A 17,946-nucleotide genomic window follows, 5' to 3' on the forward strand; every position below is an offset into this window, starting at 1 on the left:
TCTGCTCCCTCCTTTGGTCGTACGTAACTCAGCCTTCTGATCACTAGCCTATTGTTGTATTTTATTGTTACACATTAGCTTTAGCATTAAGTTGTGTGACATAGGTGCTACAAGATGCACACTGGTATCTTTTTTGTCTTGTACATTAGTCCACTGTACTATTAGTCCGCCAGGGACACACCGGCTCGCGCCCTGCAGCGATCGTTTCATCTGGTCTATTTTCTGCGAGCGATCGTGTCAAGACGGGCAGGAAGTCAAGCAAAGAAACACGAGAGAATCCGGTCTTAACCCTAACCCTTCAAAACGGGGGGGTGGAGGTGGGGGGGGTCGTAGCGGAAATAATGAAAGTAATGGCAAACAAACACTGCATATCTCCAAAATCAGGCAGGTTTCCATGATGCCAAGTAGCCTACTCATTTTAATGTAACCATTGCCGATGAGAACCAGTGTCAAAAAGTCAAAAAGGACAAAAGGAAGAAAAAAAAAACAATCGATCACGGACTTCATGATCGATTACCATGGCAACGAACGAAGCTTCGAAGCTTCGATTTTTTTGGGTCAGCCCTAGTCCACTGAGAGAAGGGGCCCAGTTTGAATGTTTTTTTTTTTTTTAAATAAAACTGCAACAAACAAACCTCCAGACTCTGCCTTTAACTAAACAAAAACTTGTATCAAATGTTTTCTCAGTGTGATCCAGTGGATGACTCTGGAGGTGCTGAAAACTCAGAAGAGAAAGAAGATAGCAAAACAGAGGAGGGAAAATCAGTAGCCACAGAGAAAGGTAACATTTTCAAATAATTTAATTAAAAAATTAAGGAAGCATTTAAAACAAGAGATATTCCAGCGTAAATGAATGCACCATGAGAGCGAGTAGAACATCCCCTCGAGAGGTCAAGTTTGCCGACCGCAGACGATCGCGAGTTAAGCAACTTCAGTACAGACAGCCAGATAGCAAAACACTGCTACAGTATCTTTGTAGCCTGGAGCCAACCGCAATCAAAAAGCCACTCAGCCACAAATAATGCTCAGTGAGTTCTGTTTTCGTCTCTTTTCAATAGAAACCAGGCGAAAGCTAGCAGGTGTTTGATGCCTCATATGTGCTGGGACCCAATTTGTACTGTTGACGAAGTATGGTGCTGTTCTGAGCATTTCTTGTGGTTATGAGTGGCTTTTTTGATCCTGGTTGGCTCTTGGCTAAAAACAGCAGTATTTTGCTATCTGGCTGTCTGTGCTGAAGTCGCTACAACTAGAGAAGTTTGTGGTCAGCAAACTTGATCTCTCAAAGGGGTGTTTTATTCTGTCTCACTGTGCATTAGACCATATTCTGTCTCACTGTGCATTAGACCATGGGCTAAACTTATGCTGGAATATCCTTTTAAAATTCAAAATTATTGAGATAATAATATAACCTATTGATTTGGAACTTTGGTTCATTGTTGCTTTCCAGGTACCATACACATGGATGAGCATGAAATCAATGATGAGGTAAGAATTCCCAAATTTCTTTCACAAGCTCTGAATATTTCTGTCCCACTGAGTGACATTACTACATTTTCATACACATGTATGCATTTATTATTATTTGGAGTCTGTAAAATAAAGCTATATATATTTACAGCTGCCAGTGAAGATTTCAGAGATCAACAAAGTGAATCGAAGTCAAAGAGAAACTCTGCTTCAGAGACTTCACCTTACAGAAAAACATCAACGGAAGTGGTCACCAGCAGATTTTCTTAAAATATGTCAACCAGTGAAACAGGAACATGAAATATCTGAGGAAGATCTAGCTCATACTTTTCTTCAGAGGTTGATGATGTTGGACTACAGAGCCAGATATATTCCTGTAAGACAAGACAGTGGTGAGGTGAGCCAGTCAAAATCTGTTGCAGTGTCTGATGGTGTTGAGGCAGAAGACTGTGATTTTGATACTCTTTTTAGCCCCAGTGTTGACTGTGATGAATCAAACCAGACTCACATTCATCCAATGGACGTTCAAATGGCAGTGTTTCACTGCTCAAACAGCTTCCTGAAGCAGAACATGATGACAAAGCTCTCACAGTGTCAGTACGCTTTACCTTTGCTTGTCCCTGACCCTGTCACAATGGATGTTGAGTGTCCTCTGTGGACATTCAGACAAATAAGAAAAACATGGAAGATAACTGAGATCAAAGATGAGTCAACCATCATCACCATGAAGAGTTTACCCATCTGTGAAGCTGAGACACCCATGGTGTCATTTTTCCGCCTGGGTTCACTGTCAGTGTCTAAATCTCAGCTGATCAACTCTTTGATCAACGACCGTTACAACACCTTCTTCCACAGAAACTGTCCAGGTAGCACCAAGTCTCGCCATCTGATGGATGGTGTGGCAGAGATTGCCTGGTACTGTCCTGCTGGGAAAGCCAATGATGCCTTCACTGACTGCACTGCCTTCTGTAATCTTCATGGTGATGCTCTGTCAATGGAAAAACAATGTGACATACTTACTGAAAAATCTTCAGTCAACGTTGCTCTGTTACCAACTTTGGATAAGGGTGACAAACGTTGGGCTGTTATCTCAGATCTTCTGAAGTCTCCAAAGCCTCTCATCTGTCTCATTGCTGACAATGATTCCTCTGCAGTTCAAATGAAAAAGGGAAAATACAAAATGGGTCTAAAAGACAGAAGCCAGTCAAATGTTTCTGAGGAACTAAAAAAGGTCATTAGAGAGATCTTGTCTGGACCACTTTCATCATTCCAGCTTCAAACCATGGCCGAGGTCTCTGGAATCAGAGTGGATGAAGATGACACAGTCTGTCAAACAGGGAAATCTGCTGCTATGGAAATAGTCACTTTACTTCAGGGGATGGATGTTTCAACCATTAAAGATACATTCCTCCCTTGTCATGGCCGACTGTGGCATGAGTGGTGCAGAACAAACAAAGAACTGTATCACCTCAAAGGAAACAAAGGAAACATTGAGAGGGAGAAAAGTGAAAAGGAATCAAGACTGAAGAAAATACGACAACAACAATGTGATGCTTCCAACAGTGAACTGGTGAAGTTGTTCATCAAAAGTCTCTCAACTTTGACATCAACAGACAAAGAGTACTTCCTGAAATGGACTCAGATCTTAATAGATGCCCTCTCCACAGACGATCTCACATCAATTCTCCACAACTACGATGAGAAGTGGTCTGAGCTCTTGACCATGAAGAAGAAACATGACAAATCTGATCTGTTAAAAACAAAACAAACTGAGCTTGAAGAAATATCAACAAAACTGCAATCAGCAACTTTTGGCTTGGAGCACATCTTCAGAGAAATGGGACAGATCTATGAGGCCCATAAGTCTCTGCAGGGACAAACACAGAGGGAACAGACTGACTGGTCTAAATACCCTGAGCTGGCTGCAGAGCTGATGATATCAGGACACCCCATGGAGCTGATGGATGGTGATGCAGGTCATGTGCCTCTAACATGGGTCTCTAGTCTTTTAGATGAAGTCATCAAGAAACTGGGCGACCAGAGAGTTTTTGTGTTGTCAGTTTTGGGCGTACAAAGCAGTGGAAAATCAACCATGCTGAATGCCATGTTTGGGTTACAGTTTGCAGTGAGTGCAGGCAGATGCACCAAGGGTGCCTTCATGCAGCTGGTCAAAGTGTCAGAGGAGATGAAGACAGAGTTGAAGTTTGACTATGTTCTGGTGGTGGACACTGAAGGACTGCGTGCTCTTGAATTAGCAGGTAACAACACTCTTTACCACGACAATGAACTGGCAACATTTGTTGTCGGTCTGGGAAACATGACACTGATCAACATCTTTGGAGAAAATCCAGCTGACATGCAAGATGTTCTGCAGATTGTTGTTCAGGCTTTCATGAGGATGAAAAAAGTTAAACTTTCCCCAAGTTGTGTGTTTGTTCACCAGAATGTTACAGATATTTCAGCTGCAGAGAAAAACATGGATGGAAAGAGACGCCTGCAAGAGAAACTGGACCAGATGGCCCAAATAGCTGCCAAAGACGAGGATTGTGATGCTGAGTGTTTCAGTGACGTCATTGCATTTGATGTGCAAAATGATGTGAAATACTTTGCCCAGCTATGGGAGGGAAGTCCGCCTATGGCTCCTCCAAATCCAGGTTATAGTGAGAGCATCCAAGAGCTGAAGAACTTCATCCTCTCTAAAGCTTCACAGTCTGCTGGGATTCCTCTTTCACAGTTCAAAGGCAAAATCCAGGACCTGTGGAGAGCCCTACTGAACGAACACTTTATTTTTAGTTTCAAAAACACCCTTGAAATTAAAGTGTACAGAAAACTTGAGGCTCAGTACGGGAACTGGACCTGGACCCTGAGGAGCAACATGCTGACCGTTGAAAACCAGCTGTACAATGAAATTGAAAATGGAAAACGTGACAAGGTTGACCTCAGTTACCTTTTTAGTGAAATGAGCAAAACACATGAAGAAATCAAAAAAGATATGACAACATACTTTGACGACGACAGAGACAAAGAAATGTTGGTTCAGTGGCGAGGCCGATTTGAGAGCAAAGTCAAGGAGTTTCATGAAGAGCTGGTGAGAGGGGTGAAAAGAAAACTGGAGGAAGTTATCCAGCAGAAGAAGGCTTGTAAAAAGCTAGATGATCAGAAGACAGAGTTTGAGAACAAGCTGCTACAGAAGAGCAAAGAGCTCGCTCATCGGTTGAAAGACAAGGCACAAGATGACAAGGAACTTAAGCAGCAGTTTGACTCTGTTTGGAGAGGCTGGGTGAGAGAACTGACTGCAGATATAAAACCTATTGAAGACATTAACTTGGAGGATGATCAGATAAATGCGATTCAAGAGCTTGGTTTTGAATGGGCTCTTATAGATGAACGCAGAAACAGTGGCAGATACAAAAAAATATCAAAGGTTGGTGATTACTCTAATTATGTGACTGTCATCAAGCATCAGGAGCTGAGTGACGAAAGCAAGCAATCAGAATCAGAAAAGAGGACGCACAAAAACACACAAAAAAAAGGGAGATCTTCATGGAGAGCATGGGCGGCTTTTAAACGTTTGTTTAGATTTTCGTCAACACAACACAACAGGAGTTTTTTACCCTATGAAGAAAAGCATGGTCTCAGATCGCTGATTGATGATGTTGACAACCAGTCACTTGATACAATCAAGAAGAAACCTGTAGCTACAAGAGGCTACAGATCAACTTATTTGCAAGAAGTGGCCAATAATGTCTGTGAGGAAGTGACAGAATTTGAATCACAGAGGAATATGAAATATGCTCTGAAGAAGGAGTTCACAGTTGATCTCTTACTGTATGTGTTTGCCAAAACAGAGAGTTTGCTTTCGGCGTCCCATAAGGAATTCAAGAAGAAGAATGATGCATACACTCATTTAGAAAGCAAGAGGGATCAATATTACAACATTTTCAGAAGCTTCTGTAAAGGAAGCTGTTCTACTGTTGTACTCGGAGAGATGATCTGTGACAAACTGAAGGATTCCACTGTTGAGGCTGTCTGTAACAGGACTGCCATTGATCTCGCTGGAGAGATGAAATGCAGTTTCCCGGCATTCAGTGGGAACAGACTGAACTTGGAGAAACATTTATTGACATCACTGGCAGAGAAAGAAGACTTTGATGATTTCATCACCTACATCACACACCCAAGACAACAAGTAGAGAACTTCATCAAAAAAGAGGTAAAGAAATACATCTTCACATCACACAGAAGTAAGGCACGAGAAATACTCAGGAAAAATGTTGAAGATGTGAAAAAGCTTTTGAGTCAGGCTTTATTTACAGCAACAGACAAAGTCAAAACTCAGGGAGGAGACACAGACAAGTGGCTGAGGGAATTTTCCTGTTTGTTGAAAGTCATGTTGAGATTTGATGTCATTTGTTCTGAAAACTTCAGAGACATAAAGCGTTTTGACTTTCTTAAAGAAGAGATAGAGAAAGGTCTTGAACCCATATTGAAGAAGATGAGCAGCCTCTCATTGGATAAGATGAATGAATTCAGACTGAAGCCTGATGAAATCCTCATTGATCAGCTGTGCAAATGCTGCTGGGTGAAGTGTCCATTCTGTGCAGCTGTTTGCACCAACACCATGGAGGATCACAGTCCTGAAAAACACAATGTTCCTTTTCATCGACCCTCTGGGATTGAAGGGTGGCACTTTAGAGGGACAGTGGAACTGGTCATAGATTTCTGCACAACATTAGTTGTGAGTGACAAAAGGTTCCACCCCCGTCATGACTCAGATGTACTCATTCCTTACAAAGAATACCCGAAAGGTGGTGAGAAGTATGCTGCATGGAGGATCACTGCTGATGAGTCTTATCTGACATACTGGAAATGGTTTGTGTGTCGATTTCAACAGCAACTGGAGGAGCATCATAAATTAAAATTCCAGGGCAGAGGAGAAATTCCCAGTGAGTGGAGGGAATACAGTAAAAAACAAGCGATTCAAAGTCTGGACGAACTGTACAAATTGTGAGTGAAGACAAATGATGCGAAGCCTGTGGAGCTAGTTCAGGTCAACTCACAACTCAAGCTGCGCCAATCCTGATCAGCCGATCTGTCACATGCTCTCCTCATCTGATTAGGGCGGGATATTTTAAAGCTCCTGCATACCTAATAATTCCTGGCAACTCTGCTGCTGCTCACTGTCACTGCCACTACACAGAAAATGTCTAAATTTGCTACAAACATAAGATAAAACAATTATACGATGTGTTTTGTTTGAGTAATAAATGTGGACAGTAAATCAATATTATAAAGATACATGTAATACTGAAGTTTAATTTAATGCTTGTAACAAAATGAACAATAGTACTTCAAAGGATGGAGTAAATTCAATAGGTTACTATACAGTAAGTGCAGTATCTAGTTGTGAATGAATGTCTTGATATGAGAAGAATCTACATGAAGATGAAACAGTCATTGTTTTTTTCAGTAATTTTTCTTGAACAGAAGTGATTAAACAGATACATACTGTACATCTAATTGATTTTTAGAATGAAAAGTTTTATTGAACCAAAGTACATGAAATTTAAATGATCTTTTTAAATAGAGTTTATGTTTCTGTGATAACTTGAATCCGATTTCTTAAATTTATGTTGAATAACTATATTTTTTTTTAAGTCTTTATACTTTAAATTGAACCATGTTCACAGATCTAGGGATCTTTTCATTGACAAAGTATTTTATCTACACAATTTTGTCATGTTAATGTCATTTTATTCTCATTTCCATTGTATCTACATCAGCATGAGCTTTGTTATTACTGTCATTTTAACTAGTGTTGTTTTTATTATTACTTGCTTTTTAAATGTTGCCAGAGGTATCACAGAATAAGAATTTCATTGTACTGTGTGACGCTGTCTCCGGTGCATATGACAATGGAGATTTGAAATTTGAAATTGAAAATTGTTATAGGCTATTCATTCTTAATGCAAATAATCTGATTTATGTGAGAAAAATATTGCTGAAGCATATCATGTATGTTATCTTCTATCTCTCATGTTTCTAATGAGAAAAATAAAAATACCTATATCAAATTCATAGAAAGACTGTGTCTGTTTTCTGTTTTTTGAATGTACACATTTGAGACCCAACATCTTATCGTTGTGGAGTTGATCCATGGTGCACAGTGAAGTCATTTGCTAGATGTTCCTGTTTATGATGATTTGCCTGAACTGCACCTCTGTTTAGTTTGAAAATTTACAGGAAAAGACCTAAAAACAGAGGGTCAGTAACATAGAGGCTATGCTTTTTTGTTTTTTCAAATCCCACACCTCCAAACTGACGACGTCCATGCCAAGACCATTAGAGAACTGGACTTCCTTATAGCCTAACTTTTATTTAGATTTATAGATTACAGTTTTTTATGATTGCTATGACCCATTTTTCAGTTCTGTAGCCACATTTCCAAAGCCTTTCACACAGTTAACACAACATCAGTCTGTGTGGGCTATAGTAAACACATTTCTGGTTCTTTTCAACCTTTTCAAAATGTTAAACCAAGACCAGACCAATAGACTTTAACTGCTAAATTTGCTTTCACACAGTATGTCAAAACCCTAACCCTGACCCCATGTTCTAAACCTAATCTAAAGGATGAAGTTGAAGGTTGAAACAAATTTCCTGTCCTGTTTTTTTTTTTTTTAATTGCACTTGAAAATCAGCTGATTGAAGTTGGGAAAAATAGATCAATCACAGCTGATTCCCATCCAGGAAACACACTGAGGTGTTGAGCCTCTTTCAATCACATGACCTCTTTGGGCTGATACAGTGTGGAAAAAAATACAATAGAAAGGTGAGGGAGAGGAAGACAACGACCACGACAATGAAGAAGATGTCAGGTCTGATGTGGCTGCCAGATTAACATTCTTTAAAAAAAATTGTTTTATGTATTTCTTCTGTGCCCTTTTCTGATTGTAAACTGAATTTTCAGGCAGTGGTGAAACTTACTTTTTTTCATAAACTGTACTACATTCTACAAATTGGCTCCGAGATGGGTCAGACACTTGTGTACTGAATGTTTGCAAAAAAAGAAGAAAGAAACAAAACTCATACATTTACAGAACCCGAAAAAGGGAAGACAAAAAGAGGTTCAAAAGAAACTGTAAAAGACAATTTATGATCGATACAATATAATGTGTATTGAAAAACATTAGAGCTGATACATGTGAAGTTATTCAGCTTCTGTAATTGCATCGACTGTTAAGTGTTTATAATATTTTGCTGCAATTGACTAAATGTTGTTGGCAGACAATATGGTAGTGTTTTGGTAGATTTGGTGAATTGTGTCAGTGTATTTTTGTATTTTGAACATTTCTGTTGGTGTTTAATTACAATGTGATTTTGAGCATCAAATTAAATATTTTGCGTAGGTGTGTTGTGTGTCAACAGTTTTATAGGTGTGTTAAAAGTACTGAAACCGGGTCATAGCGATTGTTAAACTAATGTTGGTTTACTCATCTCATGTTGAGAAAAGAAAAGAGTGGACACTGACGTTCTGGAGGAGGTTGAGTTTTATTTGGAAATCTGACAGGCATGGCTGAACAGTGAGCTCTCACTTTCAATAAAACAATAAACAAAAAAAAAACAAAAAAATCAAGACAGCAGCACTACAGGTAAACGATACTAGTGTTTGAGAATGTCATATTTAACATAAATCCACTTGCACACATTATGCACTCAAGTCATTCATTCATACACACACTCTCGCGCACACACACACCGTCAACTTCATGTCAACATGTGGACATCCTCCATTGATAATCACACTACATCCAGAGGAATTCCAAGCACTTTGAACAATTACCCACAGTGCAATTAATCTAGTAACTATACACAGATAATTTATATATATGTATTTTATGTATATAGGGTATTCAATAAACAGTTTTCCATTTAGACAGTTTCATTAAATCAAAAATCTTCATAGCGCTCCATAAATAGTGAAAAAAAGAAAGTCTTTACAGCTCCTCACCACTGTGATTCAAAAATGGTCCCCAAAAAGAACATGAAAAAATAAAATACTAATGTGCAAGACTTTTCAGCAGTCTGAAAACAGAGAATGACAATCAAAACCACAAACATAAAAACATAAAACCAAAGGTGTGGAATGGGCAAAAGGGGGTAAACGTTGATACTCACACTCACTGCACAGACTGGTTACTACATTTACAAGAGGTGGAGGGACTCTGGATCACTGTACAGGTTAAGATCAGACAACAACTCAGGCAGACTGTCCACACACCCCACAACAACCAATACATCTTCATGCCCGTTCTGTACACACAGGACCTGACACAACTGGATGGCTTTAAACAATATGGATAGATCACATCTACTGAGGACACGGGTGTCAAAGTCGACCGCCAACATGTTTCTGTTGCCATCCCATCCTGTCAGATCCACGGGGGGGTTTTAATGGAAGTAGGTGAAAATCTCCTATTTGTTCTTGCTGCTTTGATGTGGAATGAATGAGATGGTGTTTGATGCAGACACTTATTTTGTAGATAGAATGAGGGCCACGATGAGGCCGTAAAGCCCCAGCACCTCGGCGAAGATCAGGATCAGGATCATGCCGACGAAAAGCCGGGGCTGCTGGGCGGTGCCTCGCACCCCTGCGTCGCCCACGATGCCGATGGCGAAGCCGGCTGCCAGACCGCTCAGGCCCACGCTCAGACCGGCTCCCAGATGCAAGAAACTCCTGTTGGAGAGAGAGAAGGGAAGCGTCAGTGAACAAAAGGTAAAACAGCTTTAGACGTGCAATAAAACGTGCCAATTCAGAGAAATAACATTGTTTTTCTTGCTAAGGCAGAAATAAATACCAGTACATTCACTCACAATATTAACATATTTTGAAATATGATGATTCAGATTGTATTTGTTTACTTTAAAAAAAAAAAAAGTAATTGGAGTTTGTGTAAAAATAAGTGCCGGTTATATTATTGCGACATCTGATCATATGATTTTTAGTGATATTAATCATGTAAACTTAATGCTGCAAAATGTGTGCTGCCATCACAGGTGCACAAGTACTGAGTAGAAGAAGTGCATAAATGAACACTGCTTTCAGAACTGAACTTGAACATATTGTGAATCCTTTTTCATTTCCTCCTTATTTTGAGATACTGGATTTTTGATTTTCATGAACTGTAAGAATGAATTATCAAAAAGGTCTGAAATATTTCACTATCTGTAATGAATGTAGAGTATATTAAAATCTCACTTTTTAAATTAACTTGTGAAAAAACTAATGATATTCTCTCTCTTTTTTTTTTTTAGCTGCTTCTATTCTGTGTACGTAGCTATCAAATTTTTGATATTTCCCAGGCCTAATGTAGTTGGAGGCCAACAGTCCTACATCATCACACAAGTAAATAAAAGGCAACTCGCATGAAACTAAAGACGCTGCAACTTCTACTGTGAAAATCTGCTGAATCATATTAAAAACAAACAGGACCAACAATCAATAAATTATTAACAAAGAGTAAAATGTGATGGCCCAGTGGTTGCAGTGCGTAACACAACTCAGCCTGACAAGCCAAGGAGTCAGCCTTTTCCAGGAAACCAACAGAAGTGAATGGTTTATACACACGATGAGCCAGATGTAGCAGACGGACCATGAAGAAGGAAGTCACATGTCGGTCAGGAGTAGGTCAGTAAATCTTGGACTTCCACCGACATCTTCATGAAGATTATTTGACTGACTGATCGATCACATTTGGTCACTTGATCCCTATTCCACAATATATTTCTTAGCTTACCTTGGCTTTGCTGTTTGTTTGTTTTTTGTGAGTTGAGGACATGGTGGGGTTTTGTGCGTGTGAGATTCAGAAGCAGACCGTACATAAAATATAAAACTATTTGTTTCTCAATCTACAGAAGTAATTATGAGGAGAAAGTCGTCTTACTTGTAAAGGTTGACTCTCTCAGAGATGTTGTTTGCTATCAGCACGGCCACCACCAGCCCGTAGATGGCGATGATACCTGCCATGACCACAGGGATGATGGACTTCATGATGAGCTCTGGCCGCATCACAGACATGGCGGCGATGCCCGTGCCGCTCTTTGCCGTCCCATACGCTGCTCCTAACGCTGAGGGAGAGAGATTTGAGTCGTATTAGTCCATGTGGTCAAAGCCTGTCCGTCTGTAAAGGAGTCCTGCTGAAACGGGAAAATGTTCGACTTCCTGTTGTATCACACAAATAAATAAGAGGCTGAGAAATTCAGTCAAGGAGCTCACGTTGATAATGACTTATTTTTTCTCTCAAGATTTCTCCCTTTGTTTTCATATGAAGTTCTCTTTTTATGCTTCTCATGTTATTTTTGTTTACTTTATCTTGTCTCATGTTTACAACGCTACTTGACATAAGTGTTTTGAACATGAGACGGATATTATAACTTACTTCCTTCCCGTCCTGATTTCTATTTCAGTCGGTCTACATTACAATCATGTCTGAATTATGAAAAAAATACAGGCTGAAAACCATAGAGCGCTTAGTTTTTTCTGACACTTGCCGATTAGGCTATAGCCTACTAATTCGATTGCATAGGTTTTACTAAACAAGAAAATCGAAATTTGCATCTGTGGGTTTCCACGCAAACAACGAGTGTTTTGTTCTGGACACAGGATGAGTTTATCATTTCACTTTCAGGTCAAAGACTTCACCTGCAGTGGCGAGAACATCATGTGTCGGGGTTTGTACCCTGAAGTCGTTCATCTATACATCTTTACTTATATACACTTGACACGGGGCAATATCAGGTTATATCAGAGTTCAATTACAGATCATCATACAGCTTTGATGGCGGCGTGCGGTGAGTGAGTCTGAACACAGGCTGGTACCTGCTAACAATGGCTCCCTGAATAAAAAGTATCACACAGCTCCGTTTTCACCACATCTCACTCGCTCGCTGCTGTGGGTGTGTTGACACATCTGAGTGTTATGTAAACGCTTGTTAACAAGCACGGTGCGAGTGAATAACCCAGCATTTTGTCTAGTAAATCAAACAAGCAGCAGTTGTCATCTTTGTAATGTGATATTTTCTTTGTATGCATGAAGTTAAAGGTTTCTAATAATACCCTTTTTCTTTGCATCAAGGCCCAACTCTGCACAGCCTGCTTCACTCCCACTGTATCTACAAGGCAGAGTACTCATTATATTTCAGTGTAGTGGGTCTTCAGTTTACCCAGGTGCCAGATACGAGATGCTTTAGGGCTCTCCTTTAGTGCCGTCCAATTCATGCTACTGCTACCTTCAAGAAAATGGCAGACATGTTTGAAGTAATCATTATTAAAAGTAATCTAACAACCAAAGGACATCTGAGGTCCTACAGTAAAGTAAAAATCCTTCAGGTTTAATTAAGGGCATACTGATTGAATTGAGTGTCAGCCAGGATGTGACCCATCTACATTAAACACAGACTCTTTGTCTGAGCTGTTGCACACTTTTAGTTACATTCAGGTACAACGGGCCACTGGCTCAGCTCAAGTCCCACAGCCTAGCATTTCTTTGTATATAAAAAATAACCCAGAAACGGTTGTTAAATCTGAGAAAAAGCAGAGCACTGTCATCAGATTAGTACACCGTGTTAGGGACGTCCTCAGCTGAGGTGTTGCGATTGGCAGCGAGAGAGAAAGTTGGATCTCTACATTAATGCGACAGGCCCAGTCTCTCATGCATCAGACTGAACAACCACCATGAAGGGCCATCTGATGTCAGCATCGCATCATCAGTGACCGCCACATTATGGAGACAGATGTGTGAGTCTGCAGGAACCAACATCCCCTGAATCCCTCTAAAATACCCCCCCCCCCAACAGCGGCAGAGCAGCACAGCACTGCATGGCTCCTCTGTGTAACACACTGGGTGTACCCTCCCATCCTGCACAAGAATGAATGGACGGATTCTCCCTTTAAATGTGACGGACTGACGCGCAGGCCTCGGTGCTGGCCCTGCTGCTGTGATGCAGCTCAATAAAACCAATGGGGGGAAGAAAAAAACAAGCACTGCGTTCAATCCCCATCACGAATCGGCGGTCTGATATATTTTTTTTAAATAAAAAGCTGCTAAATAAAATCAAAATTAGACCGATTTCATGAAGCGGCTGCAGCTGGGTGAGGGTCTGCGTCACCGAGCTGCAGCCGCCTGCAAACACCGGTACAGGAGCACCAGGCGGGTAACATTAGAGCCAGGATGGTGGTGGTCGGGGAGAGCGGACACCTTCCCTCCCCCGCCTCTCCCTGTCATCCTTAGCAGGTGCGTGTGTGCGTCCGACCGAGACCAACACAGTTTTTTTTCCCCTGTTTGGTGTATGTGTGTGTTGTTTTCCAACATCCTAGCATCAATTCAACATCTGGCCGAGCTAAGCCGCGGTTATCGTGCACAGACGGATGCGAAGAGACAGATGTGAGGTGCAGAAGAGGAGAGGAGAGAAGAGGAGGCTCGGTGGGTTACCGCTGAAGACCATGGCCGCAGAGGCTCCCATCACGGCGAAGAAAGGCGAGTACTCGGGGCTCTCCTCGGAGGACATGGCTCGCTCTTCTCTCGGGGCGGTGGCGGCAGCTAACGAGGCGGACAACAGGCGGCTCTTGGACGGGGCTGTCGTGTCAGGCCGTCAGGGTTTTATTTTTCTCGGGGGGTGCTGGTTGATAAACGCCGAGAAGGGGGCGACAGCGTTGCAAGCCAGGGAGGGCGACCGGTGTAGAGGGGGAAAATGGCGAAACGGAAAAAGTCACATGACCAACCACCTCGGGAGAGTCCATTCGTGTGGACGACGGGGGTGCTCGACACGAACTGGTTTTAAACACCTAAAAGCCTAGTGTTTGTTGAATCTTAAAATATCTCGTAGAAGGTGTTATCTCCCTTTTTCCAGCAATGTTCATGTTATTTACTTATGACAGAAAAGCGTAAATGAAGATGTAGCGTTAACTGTAGCGTGTGTACTGTGGTATGTTCTGCTGCAAGTGCACTGACTGCAGTTGAAACGCTAGTAGTCACTACACTGGCGTATTAATTACTATGTGTCAAATAAATTGTAAAATCAACCACTAAACACTGTGTTTTCACAATAAATACAAAACAAATTGTCTGTGTAATTTAGAGACGATCTGCAACAATATAGTAGCAGAGTGAAACACAGTGATATCCAGCGTATTTATCTACTGGTAGAAGCATGTTTATGTTGTTTTTACCACTTACTGACGGTCGTGACAGGAAGATATTATTGAAATCAACATAGGACATTAGCTTTAATTAGTCAAACTAATGAAGGCTGGCCGACCGGGTGACCTGGAGGTACGTCCTTTGTCAAGGTGACACTGTAATGTGGAAATAGCTGTTTCTGGTGTCAGCTAAAGGGACATTTCACCTCACCTCAGAGGATTTGTTCCTTTTTTTTAATGTAGATTTTGTCTGATTACATCTTCATCCAGTCATAATATAGCCTCTGTAGTATATTTCACACACATCATCCATGAATGTGAGTTTGATGGCTGACAGTTTGTCATCTGAGATGTTTTATTTGAGGTTTGTTTTATTGAGACTATTTTTATGTGGCTGAGGCCTCTTGAGAAGGACCAACATGCATTGATTCTTTTCTTGATTTTCTACACATTCAAAACTTGATCAATGTAATTAAACTGAGAGCAGTTTCAATTAAAAACGAATTCAGGATTTATGTTACTATTGCAGTCCAGTATAACCATACTAAATTCATGTTAGATTCATGGTTTATGGGAATTTAAATTAACTGCTGAGTTGAACACTAAATTTGTGAATTAGTTTGACACAAAACTCAGTTTTAGTCACTTCAGCCTCTTCCCAGCTCTGTGACTTGTACAGAGGCTCACAGTTAGGTTTTAAATACAGTCTACCAAGGGGCAACACCTGCTTTACTTGGTGACACGTATACATTGTAGTGGACACTGTGTGTGGTGCAACATTTAATTTCATAAATAAACCTCAACATGGATGAGGAAGGGCTTATATAATGTACATGTTCAATATATTTTAAGTGAAATATTAATAATATAATAATAATATAAAGTGAAAGCAGAGCAGACGGCTGGGAATGATCCCCATACACATGACTGTCAGCAGCTTCTCTACCACATGCCTTAAAAAAAAGCTTAGTTCTGGCCAGAGCTCACTCATGTGACCTGTTTCTGCTTCAAGTATAATCACTATTTCTTTACAATAAGAGGAGGATGTGTCAACTTTTTGTCACGTGTTTTTGTAAGCTGCTGGACAACTTGAATTTCCCTCCAGGGGTATGAATAAAGTATTTTTCTTTTCTATTCAACTTTTTTTTTGCTGCCCGTGTTTGGAAAAACCAAGACAAGTTGAGTAATTTTCACTCTGCAACTATGAAGCTGTCAGTGACACAAGATAATTAAAATATTGAGTTTTTGTTTGAATCTGTTGATTGTTCAAGGCATGATACTCACTTAAGATCTTCTGCAAATGTGAATTTGTCAGTAAATTATTAGAATATATAAGTCATAAGTCATCTAAATAACTTTCCTTACATCATAGATTGTTTGTCTTCTATGGCTATTTGTATGTAATGTACATAATATCACTTTTTTTTTTTTTTTTTACATGTATATTTCTCTGTCATTCAATTAGTGCAGCCCAACTGTTTTCATTGTTTGCAGTACCTTAATAAAACCAGCAGGGTTTCTAGTACATATTGATAGTGTATTACAGTTATAGTATGATCTGCTGTAGCAGTATACCGTATCTCCAGTGTGACAGTGCTAAGCAACACCATCTGCTGGTTGATTTGCTGACCAACCACATCTCTTCTTTTATGAACACACATAAACTGTCTTATTTATTTTTAAACAAAAATGACCTTAAAAGTGAAGCTGTGAACTGTCAGAGTTTCTTCCAGCACCATTATCATATGCATCAGCAGGACGCTCAGCATAAGTTTAAAATGATGTCAAAAAGTCCATTGTTGTTGACTATCACTTCTCATGTAGTGGAGATGAAATGTATATTTTCAAGAGATCCCACTTCCTTATGGGAATCAAGGTCACAATAACATATAATACAACAGATCAAAACCCAGAGAAAACAGCACTACCAACATTACTGACACTGTATTTTAATGAAAGATCAGGTTAAAATAATACACATTAATGATAGAAGCAGACATTAAAAATCACCCTAAATGTGCTACATGATTCTAATCACACACTAACACGGTTGAGTAAATGTATCAGTACGGGCAGCTCAGTATTTAGCTATACACAAACACAAAGGGTCGATTTTTCATCGTTGTAAAGTAAAAGTGAAGATATCCAGACTGTGCAGTGGAAACTCTAGATGTGAACCCCAGACTAGTACACCGCCCCAACTTAAGGCATCACCGCACACACCGCATACACACACACACACGCACACACACACACACTAAAATGTCTAAAATCTGAAAACACTCATAGTCCAGATTTAAGAATTCTATCAAGAGACTGTTGTGGGTTTTAACATTACTAATTGAACTCACCAATTGCTTTTGACACAATATGAACAACTGTCACTGATCTTACTATTAAAAAACAGGAATTGACTCTGATTAAAAAAATAAAACAAAACAAAACACGCCCTCCCACTGCTCTGATTGTTCCCATGCCCTTGCATCACTGCAAATGATCTATGGGTTAAACAAGCCTAAACACTTTACACAGATTGGGCCAGATAGTCGTAAGTCAACAGGGGAAACCCAAATACCTGCATCTGATGTGTAAGAAGATTATTTGACTTGCACATGCCTCGCCCCCCACAGAGCGAGGCTGCCTAGTGGTCACTGATAAGGGTTTCATCACTCGAAACACACACACGTGCCTGTGCGACTGCATCAGCCAGTCTCCCCCCGCACACAAACCCTGCACTCATTCAGTCCATGTCCCAGCACAACTAGCAATTAGGATAGCGATATCAGCAAAATGTGTTGTCGTGGTCGCTGGAAAACACGAAGAACAGAAAAAGATAAGGCATCATCACATGCTACTCTTGGCAAAGCCATACGAAGTGAAAAGTGTGGCACAGCGATGGCTCGAACGCGGGATGAGGAAGCTACACTGGAACCCTTTTTAAGTCGAGGGGGATGCAACTTTTGAAAAAGTCATGAAGAAAGGTTGAGTTTTCCCTCTCAGTCCCAGCCGTTGTCCTTTATCATGTGGGACAGCTCGATGATGTACTTCCCCTCCTTGTACTTCTGACTCAGTTCAAAAGCTTGTTCCTACAGAGGGAAGGTGCAACAGAGTAAATAAGAATGATTAGATTAACATGAAGCTCAGGTCAGACTTGTACCTTGGTTATATAATGCTCAGTATTAATGAGTTTAAAAAAACACACTAAAACGTTGTTATAAAATGTGTTAGTATTTGTGTTTTATGGAGTTATGGTGTGGCTTTGAGGTAGCTATTATACTACT

The 17,946-nt window shown here is 40.4% G+C and overlaps 3 protein-coding genes across 3 annotated transcripts in view; 1 reads left to right on the forward strand and 2 right to left on the reverse strand.

Moving 5' to 3' along the window:
* Positions 1-1,450: 1,450 nt before the first annotated feature.
* On the forward strand, positions 1,451-6,907 carry LOC146983154 (interferon-induced very large GTPase 1-like). The gene is made up of 2 exons (XM_085784599.1): positions 1,451-1,485; positions 1,619-6,907. The coding sequence occupies exons 1-2, from the start codon at positions 1,459-1,461 to the stop codon at positions 6,476-6,478; spliced, it is 4,887 nt and encodes a 1,628-aa protein (XP_085640725.1). The 5' UTR covers positions 1,451-1,458; the 3' UTR covers positions 6,479-6,907.
* Positions 6,908-8,999: 2,092 nt separating this feature from the next.
* On the reverse strand, positions 9,000-14,241 carry atp6v0ca (ATPase H+ transporting V0 subunit ca). Its single transcript, XM_085784600.1, has 3 exons — positions 13,959-14,241; positions 11,412-11,595; positions 9,000-10,204 (listed from the first exon to the last, which is right to left on the reverse strand). The coding sequence occupies exons 1-3, from the start codon at positions 14,032-14,034 to the stop codon at positions 10,000-10,002; spliced, it is 465 nt and encodes a 154-aa protein (XP_085640726.1). The 5' UTR covers positions 14,035-14,241; the 3' UTR covers positions 9,000-9,999.
* Positions 14,242-16,598: 2,357 nt separating this feature from the next.
* ypel3 (yippee-like 3) overlaps positions 16,599-17,946 on the reverse strand; it is a 4,852-nt gene continuing 3,504 nt past the window's right edge. The window contains exon 5 of the mRNA XM_085784603.1: positions 16,599-17,751. Within this exon, the coding sequence (XP_085640729.1) occupies positions 17,662-17,751 (90 nt within the window). The 3' untranslated portion in view covers positions 16,599-17,661. The remainder of the gene's footprint in view (positions 17,752-17,946) is intronic.

Source organism: Trachurus japonicus, chromosome 8 (assembly GCF_045865225.1).
Source record: "Trachurus japonicus isolate A0001 chromosome 8, Traja_1.0".
Taxonomy (NCBI): Eukaryota; Metazoa; Chordata; class Actinopteri; order Carangiformes; family Carangidae; genus Trachurus; species Trachurus japonicus.

Bases quoted from the DNA above. Each gene is read 5' to 3' on its own strand.
- LOC146983154 (XM_085784599.1), top strand. From the start codon at position 1,459: ATGGATGAGCATGAAATCAATGATGAG. The intron at 1,486-1,618 runs GTAAGAATTCCC...ATATATTTACAG, and splicing joins AGCATGAAATCAATGATGAG to CTGCCAGTGAAGATTTCAGA.
- atp6v0ca (XM_085784600.1), bottom strand. From the start codon at position 14,034: ATGTCCTCCGAGGAGAGCCCCGAGTACTCGCCTTTCTTCGCCGTGATG. The intron at 11,596-13,958 runs GTAACCCACCGA...TCTCTCCCTCAG, and splicing joins TGCGGCCATGGTCTTCAGCG to CGTTAGGAGCAGCGTATGGG. The intron at 10,205-11,411 runs GTAAGACGACTT...TCTCTCCAACAG, and splicing joins GAGAGAGTCAACCTTTACAA to GAGTTTCTTGCATCTGGGAG.